Below are 12,082 nucleotides of genomic sequence, written 5' to 3'. Positions count from 1 at the left end.
ACCTCACGTCTCTGGGCCTCAGTTCCCTCCTCTGTAAAATGGGGATGAAGACCGTGAGCCCCCCGTGGGACAACCTGATCACCCCGTAACCTCCCCGGGGCTTAGAACAGCGCACTTAATAAACGCCATTATTATTATTATTATTATTATTATTATTATTATTATTATTCCGGGACCCTTCTGAGCGCCCCTCCTCGCCCCCGAGACCCTTTTGAACTCCCCTCCTCCCCCCCGAGACCCTTCTGAGCGCCCCTCCTCCCCCCCAGCCCCTCCCGAGCAGCCCCCTCCTCCTCCCTTGTCTGCTGTGTGACCTCGGGCGAGTCACTTCACGTCTCTGGGCCTCAGTTCCCTCCTCTGTAAAATGGGGATGAAGACTGTGAGCCCCCCGTGGGACAACCTGCTCACCTCATAACCTCCCCGGCGCTTAGAACAGCGCACTTAATAAGCGCCATTATTATTATTATTATTATTATTATTATCATTATTATTATTATTATTATTATTCTGGGACCCTTCTGAGCGCCCCTCCTCACCCCCAAGACCCTAATAAGCACCCTTCCTCGCCCCCGAGACCCTTCTGAACTCCCCTCCTCCCCCCCCAAGACCCTAATGAGCGCCCCTTCTCCCCGAGCAGCCCCCTCCTCCTCCCTCGTCTGCTGTGTGACCTCTGGCGAGTCACCTCACGTCTCTGGGCCTCAGTTCCCTCCTCTGTAAAATGGGGATGAAGACCATGAGCCCCACACGGGACAACCTGATCACCTCGTAACCTCCCCAGAGCTTAGAACAGCGCACTTAATAAACGCCATTATTATTATTATTATTATTCCGGGACCCTTCTGAGCGCCCCTCCTCATTCCCAAGACCCTAATAAGCGCCCCTCCTCGCCCCCGGGACCCTTCTGAGCGCCCCTTCTCCCCCCCAAGACCCTAATGAGCGCCCCTTCTCACCCCCCAGCCCCTCCTCACCCCTTGTCTGCCGTGTGACCTCGGGCGAGTCACCTCACTTCTCCGGGCCTCAGTTTCCCCGTCTGTAAAATGGGGTGTCCCCCATCCCCGCCAGGTACGTCAACTGCGCCCGGAACGAGGAGGAGCAGAACCTGGTGGCCTTCCAGTACCGCGGGGGCATCTACTACCGCACGTGCCGGCCGGTGCCGCCGGCCTGCGAGCTGCTCGTCTGGTACGGCGACGAGTACGGCCGCGAGCTGGGCATCGAGCGGGCCGCCCCGCCTCGGGGGCGCTCACCAGGTAGGCCGGGGGGCGCTCACCACGTAGGCCGGGGCCGGGGGACGACGAGGCAGGGGATTTCTGGGCCGGGCCGGGGGTCCCCGAAGGCCGGGCTCTGGCGTCGAGGTGGCGGGACCGCCATCGGGGTGTTCGACGGGCGCTTACCACGTGCCGGGCTCTGTACTGAGCGCCGGGGTGGAGCCGAGCGCACCGGGTCGACTACAGTCCCCGTCCCCCGCGGGGCTCGCGGTTTCAGTCTGCAGATGGGGAAACCGAGGCCCGGAGGAGCGCAAGCGACTTGCCCAAGGTCACACGGCCCCCACAGCGGGCCTGGGAGCCGGAGGACGCGGGTTCTAATCCCGACTCCGCTGCTCGGGCGAGGTTTTCTGGGTGTATTAATAATAATAATGATGGCTTACTATCATCATCAGTCGTATTTATTGAGCGCTTACTGTGTGCTGAGCACTGTACTGAGCGCTTGGGAAGTCCAAGTTGGCAACATATAGAGACGGTCCCTACCCAACAGCGGGCTCACAGTCTAACGATCATCATCAATCGTATTTATTGAGCGCTTACTGTGTGCAGAGCACTGTACTAAGCGCTCGGGAAGTTCAAGTTGGCAACGTATAGAGACGGTCCCTACCCAACAGGGGGCTCACATAGCGCACATAGGGTGACTTTGGGCGCGTCGCGTTTTTTTTGTTGTTGTTGGATGGCGTTTATTAAGCGCTTACTACGTGCCAAGCACTGTTCTAAGCGCTGGGGAGGTTACAGGGTAATCAGGTTGCCCCACGGGGGGCTCACAGTCTTAATCCCCATTTTACAGACGAGGTAACTGAGGCCTGGAGAAGCGAAGTGACTCGCCCAAAGTCACCCAGCTGACAGTCGGCGGAGGCGGGATTTGAACCCGTGACCTCCGACTCCAAAGCCCGGGCTCTTTCCACCGAGCCATGCCGCTTCACTTCTCCGTGCCTCAGTGGCCTCATCTGTCAAATGGGGATGAAAATGGTGACCCCCCCCCCCCCCCGTGGGACAACCTCACCTTGTAACCGCCCCAGCGCTTAGAACAGTGCTTGGCGCGTAGTAAGCGCTTAACAAATACCCTCGTTATTATTTTGTTAGTATGTTTTGGTTTTGTTCTCCGTCTCCCCCTTTTAGGCTGCGAGCCCGCTGTTGGGTAGGGACAGTTGACAATCGGCAGAGCCGGGATTCGAACCCATGACCCCTGACTCCAAAGCCCGGGCCCTTTCCACTGAGCCACGCTGCTTCTGTACTAAGCGCTTGGGAGAGTACCCTATAGCGATAAAAGGATAAATAAGCAGGGTGGGAATAACCAATCAATCAATCAATGCTATTTACAAATTGTTGCCAATTTGGACTTCCCAAGCGCTCAGTACAGTACCCCACACGTAGTAAGCGCTCAATAAATACGATTGATGATGATGATGATGAGCGCCCGGGTAGGGACCGTCTCTATCTGCTGCCAATTTGGACTTCCCAAGCGCTCAGTACAGTGCTCCGCACGTAGTAAGCGCTCAATAAATGCGATTGATGATGATGATGATGATGATGATGAGAGCCCGGGTAGGGACCGTCTCTATCTGTTGCCAATTGGGACTTCCCAAGCGCTCAGTACAGTGCCCCGCACGTAGTAAGCGCTCAATAAATACGATTGATGACGATGATGATGATTATGAGCGCCCGGGTAGGGGCCGTCTCTAGATGTTGCCAATTTGGACTTCCCAAGCGCTCAGTACAGTGCCCCGCACGAAGTAAGCGCTCAATAAAAACGATTGATGATGATGATGTATATATGTTTGTACATATTTATTACTCTATTTATTTATTTATTTTATTTGTACCTATCTATTCTATTTATTTTATTTTGTTAGTCTGTTTGGTTTTGTTCTCCGTCTCCCCCTTTTAGACCGGGAGCCCACTGTTGGGTAGGGACCGTCTCTAGATGTTGCCAATTTGGACTTCCCAAGCGCTCAGTACAGTGCCCCGCACGTAGTAAGCACTCAATAAATACGATTGATGATGATGATGATGATGATGATGATGAGATCCCGGGTAGGGACCGTCTCTATCTGTTGCCAGTTTGGACTTCCCAAGCGCTCAGTACAGTGCCCCGCACGTAGTAAGCGCTCAATAAATGCGCTTGATGATGATGTATAGATGTATATATGTTTGTACATATTTATTACTCTATTTATTTATTTATTTATTTTATTTGTCCATATCTTTTCTATTTATTTTATTTTGTCAGTATGTTTGGTTTTGTTCTCCGTCTCCCCCTTTTAGACTGGGAGCCCGCTGTTGGGTAGGGACCGTCTCTAGATGTTGCCAATTGGGACTTCCCAAGCGCTCAGTACAGTGCCCCGCACGTAGTAAGCGCTCAATAAATACGATTGATGACGATGATGATGATTATGAGCGCCCGGGTAGGGGCCGTCTCTAGATGTTGCCAATTTGGACTTCCCAAGCGCTCAGTACAGTGCCCCGCACGTAGTAAGCACTCAATAAATACGATTGATGATGATGATGATGACGATGATTAAGAGCGCCCGGGTAGGGACCGTCTCTATCTGTTGCCAATTGGGACTTCCCAAGCGCTCAGTACAGTGCCCCGCACGTAGTAAGCGCTCAATAAATATGATTGATGATGTTGTATATATGTTTGTACATATTTATTACTCTATTGATTGATTTATTTATTTTATTTGTCCCTATCTATTCTATTTATTTTATTTTGTTAGTCTGTTTGGTTTTGTTCTCCGTCTCCCCCTTTCAGACTGGGAGCCTGCTGTTGGGTAGGGACCGTCTCTATCTGTTGCCAATTTGGACTTTCCAAGCGCTCAGTACAGTGCTCCGCACGCAGTAAGCGCTCAATAAATACGATTGATGATGATGATGATGATGATGATGATGAGATCCCGGGTAGGGACCGTCTCTATCTGTTGCCAGTTTGGACTTCCCAAGCGCTCAGTACAGTGCCCCGCACGTAGTAAGCGCTCAATAAATACGATTGATGATGATGATGATGAGCGCCTGGGTAGGGACCGTCTCTATCTGTTGCCAATTTGGACTTCCCAAGCGCTCAGTACAGTGCCCCGCACGTAGTGAGCGCTCAATAAATACGCTTGATGATGATGGTGATGATTATGAGAGCCCGGTTAGGGGCCGTCTCTATCTGTTGCCAATTTGGACTTCCCAAGCGCTCAGTACAGTGCCCCGCACGTAGTGAGCGCTCAATAAATACGCTTGATGATGATGATGGTGATGATTATGAGAGCCTGGGTAGGGGCCGTCTCTATCTGTTGCCAATTGGGACTTCCCAAGCGCTCAGTACAGTGCCCCGCACGTAGTAAGCACTCAATAAATACGATTGATGATGATGATGATGATGATTAAGAGCGCCCGGGTAGGGACCGTCTCTATCTGTTGCCAATTTGGCCTTCCCAAGCGCTCGGTACAGTGCCCCGCACGTAGTAAGCGCTCAATAAATACGATTGATGATGTTGTATATATGTTTGTACATATTTATTACTCTATTGATTTATTTATTTATTTTATTTGTCCCTATCTATTCTATATTTATTTTATTTTGTTAGTCTGTTTGGTTTTGTTCTCCGTCTCCCCCTTTTAGACTGGGAGCCCGCTGTTGGGTAGGGACCGTCTCTAGATGTTGCCAACTTGTGCTTCCCAAGCGCTCAGTACGGTGCTTCGCACGTAGTAAGCGCTCAACAAATACGATTGATGACGATGATGATGATGATTATGAGAGCCCGGGTAGGGACCGTCTCTATCTCTTGCCAATTTGGACTTCCCAAGCGCTCAGTACAGTGCCCCGCACGTAGTAAGCACTCAATAAATACGATTGATGATGATGATGTATATATGTTTGTACATATTTATTACTCTATTGATTTATTTATTTATTTTATTTGTCCCTATCTATTCTATATTTATTTTATTTTGTTAGTCTGTTTGGTTTTGTTCTCCGTCTCCCCCTTTTAGACCGGGAGCCCGCTGTTGGGTAGGGACCGTCTCTAGATGTTGCCAACTTGTGCTTCCCAAGCGCTCAGTACAGTGCCCCACACGTAGTAAGCGCTCAATAAATACGATTGATGACGACGATGATGATGATGATGAGAGCCAGGGTAGGGACCGTCTCTATCTGTTGCCAATTTGGACTTCCCAAGCGCTCAGTACAGTGCTCTGCACATAATGAGCGCTCAATAAATACGATTGATGATGATGATGATGATGATTAAGAGCGCCCGGGTAGGGACCGTCTCTATCTGTTGCCAATTTGGACTTCCCAAGCGCTCGGTACAGTGCCCCGCACATAGTAAGCACTCAATAAATACGATTGATGACGATGATGATGATGATTAAGAGCGCCCGGGTAGGGACCGTCTCTGTCTGTTGCCAATTTGGCTTTCCCAAGCGCTCGGTACAGTGCCCCGCACGTAGTAAGCACTCAATAAATACGATTGATGATGATGTTGTATATATGTTTGTACATATTTATTACTCTATTGATTTATTTATTTATTTTATTTGTCCCTATCTATTCTATATTTATTTTATTTTGTTAGTCTGTTTGGTTTTGTTCTCCGTCTCCCCCTTTTAGACCGGGAGCCCGCTGTTGGGTAGGGACCGTCTCTAGATGTTGCCAACTTGTGCTTCCCAAGCGCTCAGTACAGTGCCCCACACGTAGTAAGCGCTCAATAAATACGATTGATGACGACGATGATGATGATGATGAGAGCCAGGGTAGGGACCGTCTCTATCTGTTGCCAATTTGGACTTCCCAAGCGCTCAGTACAGTGCCCCGCACGTAGTAAGCGCTCAATAAATACGATTGATGACGATGATGACGATGATTATGAGAACCCGGGTAGGGACCGTCTCTATCTGTTGCCAATTTGGACTTTCCAAGCGCTCAGTACAGTGCTCCGCACGTAGTAAGTGCTCAATAAATACGATTGATGACGATGATGATGATGATTATGAGAGCCCGGGTAGGGACCGTCTCTATCTGTTGCCAATTTGGACTTCCCAAGCGCTCAGTACAGTGCTCCGCACGTAGTAAGCGCTCAATAAACACGATTGATGACGATGATGATGATGATGATGAGAGCCTGGGTAGGGACCGTCTCTATCTGTTGCCAATTTGGACTTCCCAAGCGCTCAGTACAGTGCCCCGCACGTAGTAAGCGCTCAATAAATAGGATTGATGACGATGATGACGATGATTATGAGAGCCCGGGTAGGGACCGTCTCTATCTGTTGCCAATTTGGACTTCCCAAGCGCTCAGTACAGTGCTCCGCACGCAGTAAGCGCTCAATAAATACGATTGATGACGATGATGATGATTATGAGAGCCCGGCTAGGGACCGTCTCTATCTGTTGCCAATTTGGACTTCCCAAGCGCTCAGTACAGTGCTCTGCACATAATGAGCGCTCAATAAATACGATTGATGATGATGATGATGATGATGATTAAGAGCGCCCGGGTAGGGACCGTCTCTATCTGTTGCCAATTTGGCCTTCCCAAGCGCTCGGTACAGTGCCCCGCACGTAGTAAGCGCTCAATAAATACGATTGATGATGTTGTATATATGTTTGTACATATTTATTACTCTATTGATTTATTTATTTATTTTATTTGTCCCTATCTATTCTATATTTATTTTATTTTGTTAGTCTGTTTGGTTTTGTTCTCCGTCTCCCCCTTTTAGACCGGGAGCCCGCTGTTGGGTAGGGACCGTCTCTAGATGTTGCCAACTTGTGCTTCCCAAGCGCTCAGTACAGTGCTCCGCACGTAGTAAGCGCTCAGTAATTACGATTGATTGATTGATTGATTGATTGATTGATTGATTATGAGAGCCCGGGCCCGGGAGGGTCAGGGCAATTTGACGGTTTCTCTCCCCCCAGTCTCCCCGCCAGGTACCCCGCCGCCTTATCCGTGCCCCGACTGCCCGCTGGCCTTCTCCGGCCCCGACCTCCTCGCCCGCCACCGGAGCTGGCGCCACCGCCGCCGGGAAGCCCTCCGGGCCGAGCCGGGGACCGGGAGGCGTTGCCTCGGCGACCCGGGCAACCGGGAAGGAGGAGGAGGACGCGCCTGCGGGGATTGCGGGAAAACCTTCCTCTACGCCTCGAAACTGAGCCGGCACCGGCGGATCCACACCGGGGACCGGCCCTTCTCCTGCCCGGACTGCGGGAAAACCTTCCGGCAGCCGTCGGCGCTGGCCCGGCACGGGCGGATCCACACCGGGGACCGGCCCTTCGCCTGCCCGGAATGCGGGAAAACCTTCCGGCAGTCGTCGGCCTTGGCCGAGCACGGGCGCGTCCACACCGGGGAACGGCCCTTCGCCTGCGCGGATTGCGGGAAAACCTTCCTTCTGTCGTCCCACTTGAGGAGGCACCACCGCATCCACACCGGAGACCGGCCCTTCGCCTGCCCGGATTGCGGGAAAACCTTCCGGCAGTCGTCGGCGCTGGCCCAACACCGGCGTCTACACGCCGGGGACCGGCCCCTCGCCTGCGCGGACTGCGGGAAAACCTTCCTCCTGCCGTCCTACTTGAGGAGACACCGCCGTATCCACGCCGGGAACCGGCCCTCCGCGTGCCCGGACTGCGGGAAAACCTTCCGCCGGGCATCCGCACTGACCCGGCACCGCCGTCGGATGCACACGGCCCGGCCCGGGAATCGGCGACGGAGGGAGACGGGAGACGGGGAGCCGGAGTTTGGGAATTCCTCCCGCGAGGCCAGTTGAATTATTTGATCATGGAGACGCGGCGACCGGCCCGGCCCGTCCGACCGGAAGCCGCGTGGCCGGGCGCGGGAATCGGTGACGGAGGGAGACGGGAAGCCGGAGTTTGGGAATTCCTCCCGCGAGGCCGATGGAATTATTTGATTATGGAGACGCGGCGACCGGCCCGGCCCGTCCGACCGGAAGCCGCGTGGCCGGGCGCGGGAATCGGCGACGGAGGGAGACGGAGAGCCGGAGTTTGGGAATTCCTCCCGCGAGGCCAATGGAATTATTTGATTCTGGAGACGCGGCGACCGGCCCGGCCCGTCCGACCGGAAGCCGCGTGGCCGGGCGCGGGAATCGGCGACGGAGGGAGACGGGAAGCCGGAGTTTGGGAATTCCTCCCGCGAGGCCAATGGAATTATTTGATTATGGAGACGCGGTGACCGGCCCGTCTGACCGGAAGCCGCGTGGCCGGGCGCGGGAATCGGCGACGGAGGGAGACGGAGAGCCGGAGTTTGGGAATTCCTCCCGCGAGGCCAATGGAATTATTTGATTATTGAACTGAAGTTCCCCTTATCTGGGGATATTGGAGCTTCCCTAACGGGAAGAAAACGCTTCTATGTTACTCGCGGGCGGCGGAAAAGCCGGGCCCCACCCAGGCGGAATCGACTCGGGGTTGGTTGCCATTTCAAGCGCTCAGTACAGTGCTCTGCACCTAGTAAGCGCTCAATAAATAGGACCGATGATGATTTCAGCGCTCCAAATCCGTGGTAACGGGCCTGGTGGCTCCACCCTCACCCACGCATCCCGCGGCCCCTCGCTTGGCCGTTTTGTGTCGGTCGCGATGGGCGCCTTCTTTCTCCCGTCCGGCTTCTGCATCTCGGGCTTTCCCTCGGCGCCTAGTACATAGCACGCGGCGGGCGCCCAATAAATGCCGTCGTTACTATTGTTAGCCCCCCGACCACCTCCTGAGCGCTCACTCTCGCGAAGACGCCGAGCGCGTGTCCGCGTGTCCTGGTTTGATCCAATCTTCAGGCTCCGGCCCGGGGGGGAATGGGATTTGTGATCCGTTCGGGCTATTTATTGAGCGCTTGCCGTAGGCGGAGCACCGGACGGCGGGCTCGGAGAGTGCCATTCGGCCATCGAGAGCGACGGTCCCTGCCCGCGACGAGCTCCCAGTCTAGAAGGCGGGGAGACGGGCATCGAAGCAAGTAAATGGGCATCAGGGAGCGCTTACTGTGTGCGGAGCACTGTACTGAGCGCTTGGGAAGCCCAAGTTGGCAACATATAGAGGCGGTCCCTACCCAACAGCGGGCTCACGGTCAGTAAATAGCATTGATTGATTGATTGATTGATTGATTATTCCCACCCTACTTGTTTCATCATCATCATCAATCGTATTTATTGAGCGCTTACTATGTGCAGAGCACTGTACTAAGCGCTTGGGAAGTACAAATTGGCAACATATAGAGACAGTTATCATTTTATCACTATAGGGTACTCTCCCAAGCGCTTAGTAGAGAAGCAGCGTGGCTCGGTGGAAAGAGCCCGGGCTTTGGAGTCGGGGGTCACGGGTTCGAATCCCGGCTCTGCCAACTGTCAAGCTGTGTGACTCTGGGCAAGTCACTTCACTTCTCTGGGCCTCAGTTCCCTCATCTGTAAAATCCATTCATTCAATCGTATTTATTGAGCGCTTACTGTGTGCAGAGCACTGTACTGAGCGCTTGGGAAGCCCAAGTTGGCAACATATAGAGGCGGTCCCTACCCAACAGTGGGCTAACGGTCAGTAAATAGCATCGATTGATTGATTGATTATTCCCACCCTGCTTATTTATCCTTTTTATCGCTATAGGGTACTCTTCCAAGCGCTTAGTAGAGAAGCAACGTGGCTCAGTGGAAAGAGCCCGGGCTTTGGAGTCGGGGGTCATGGGTTCGAATCCCGGCTCTCCCAACTGTCAAGCTGTGTGACTTTGGGCACGTCACTTCACTTCTCTGTGCCTCAGTTCCCTCCTCTGTAAAATCCATTCATTCAATCGTATTTATTGAGCGCTTACTGTGTGCAGAGCACTGTACTAAGCGCTTGGGAAGTCCAGGTTGGCAACATGCAAAATGGGGATTAGGACTGTGAGCCCGCTCTCCTTGTAACCTCCCCAGCGCTTACAACAGTGATTTGCACATAGTAAGAGCTTAATAAATGCCTTTATTATTATTATTATTAATATTATTATTTTAGAGTGCTCTGCACACAGTAAGGGCTCAGTAAGTACCATCGATCGATTGGCTGTTCCCGCCCTGTTTATTTGTCGGTTTATGGTTGTATTGTCTTCTCCCGAGCGCTTAGTACAGTGCCAGGTAAATACGATTGAGTGACTGAATGAGTGGATGGATGGATGAGTGAGTGGGGGGGGGGGGGGCACTCCCAGGGCTGCGCATGCGCGGGCTCTCCCAGGGCTGCGCATGCGCGGATCTGTGGCCGCGCGCCAGAGCCTCCGAGGCGGGCGGGCGGGCGGTCGGTCCTCCGGCGGGCTAGAGCGGCACCGGAAGTCCCGCTTCCTGGGCGGCGTGGCGCGCTTCCCGCTGCGGACTCGGTGTCCGCGCGCCGGCGTGCGTCGGGGTGTGCGTGCCCACGCTCCCTCGGTTTACACCCCCGGCCCGCCAGGGGGCGTCCTCGGTGGGGTGTCGTGTGTGTATGTCGGTCCGTGTCCCGCTGAGGCGGCTGGTCCTGGTGTGTGTTGGTGTGTGTGTGTGTGTTGGATGTGTTTGGGTGTCCGTGTCCCGGTTTCGGGGGACCCCGGCCCTTCCCCCCGCCGCTGGGCCAGCAGGGGGCGCTATGTGTGTGTGTGTGTGTGTGTGTGTGTGTGTGTGTGTGTGTGTGTGTCCCCGCCCGTGTCCCGTTGGGGCAGCAGGTCTTGGCGGGCACTAGTCCAGCAGGGGGCGCTGTGAGAGAGAGAGAGGGAGGGGTGGGGGGCTTCCAGCAGAGGGCGGTGTGGGTGTGACAGTGTGTGTGGTCCAGCAGGGGACGCTGTGAGTGTGTGTATGTGGGGGGAGGGCGCTTCCAGCAGGGGGCAGTGGGAGTGCGAGAGTGTGGTCCAGCAGGGGGCGCTGTGGGTGTTTGTGGGGGGCTTCCAGCAGGGGGCGCTGGGAGTTTGTGTGTGTGGTGTCCAGCACGGGACGCTGTGAGTGTGTGAATGTGGGGGGCGCGCTTCCAGCAGGGGGCGCCATGACTGTGAGTGTGGTCTAGCAGGGGGCGCTGTGGGTGGGTGGGTGGGTGTGGGCTTCCAGCAGGGGGCGCTGTGTGTGTGTGGGGGGGCTTCCAGCAGGGGGCGCAGGGAGTGTGTGTGTGTGTGTGTGTGTGTGTGTGTGTGTGTAGTCCAGCAGGGGACGCTATGAGTGTATGTGGGGGGCGCTTCCAGCAGGCGGCGCTGTGTGTGTTTGGGGGGGGGCGGTGGTCTTCCAAGCTAGCTCTCTTCCTCCCTTCAAGGCCCTGCTGAGAGCTCACCTCCTCCAGGAGGCCTTCCCAGACTGAGCCCCTTCCCTCCTCTCCCCCTCGTCCCCCTCTCCATCCCCCCATCTTACCTCCTTCCCTTCCCCACAGCACCTGTATATATGTATATATGGTTGTACATATTTATTACTCTATTTATTTATTTATTTATTTTACTTGTACATTTCTATCCTATTTATTTTATTTTGTTGGTATGTTTGGTTCTGTTCTCTGTCTCCCCCTTTTAGACTGTGAGCCCACTGTTGGGTAGAGACTGTCTCTATGTGTTGCCAATTTGTACTTCCCAAGCGCTTAGTACAGTGCTCTGCACATAGTAAGCGCTCAATAAATACGATTGATTGATTGATTGATTGATTCCAGCAGGGGGCGCTGTGGGTGTGTGGGGACTTCCAGCAGGGGGCGTTGGGGGTGTGAGAGTGTGTGTGTGTGGTCCAGCAGGGGACGCTGTATGTGTGTGCGTGGGGGGGGGCTTCCAGCAGGGGGCGCTGGGAGAGAGAGAGAGTGTGTGTGTATGTGCGCGTCCAACAGGGGGCGCTGTGGGCGTGAGTGTGTGGGGTCCAGCAGGGGGCGCTGGGAGTGTGGGGCT

At 54.2% G+C, this 12,082-nt stretch overlaps 1 protein-coding gene across 1 annotated transcript in view; it reads left to right on the top strand.

Annotated features, from left to right (window-relative positions):
- Positions 1-8,092, top strand: part of LOC119922221 (histone-lysine N-methyltransferase PRDM9-like) — a 40,936-nt gene extending 32,844 nt beyond the window's left edge. Inside the window, exons 11-12 of the mRNA XM_038742181.1 lie at positions 1,060-1,244; positions 7,171-8,092. Of these exons, the coding sequence (XP_038598109.1) occupies positions 1,060-1,244; positions 7,171-8,012 (1,027 nt within the window). The 3' untranslated portion in view covers positions 8,013-8,092. The remainder of the gene's footprint in view (positions 1-1,059; positions 1,245-7,170) is intronic.
- Positions 8,093-12,082: the final 3,990 nt, after the last annotated feature.

This window comes from Tachyglossus aculeatus, unplaced genomic scaffold (assembly GCF_015852505.1).
Source record: "Tachyglossus aculeatus isolate mTacAcu1 unplaced genomic scaffold, mTacAcu1.pri scaffold_101_arrow_ctg1, whole genome shotgun sequence".
In the NCBI taxonomy this organism is placed as follows: Eukaryota; Metazoa; Chordata; class Mammalia; order Monotremata; family Tachyglossidae; genus Tachyglossus; species Tachyglossus aculeatus.
This window is presented reverse-complemented; position numbering and strand designations above follow the sequence as displayed.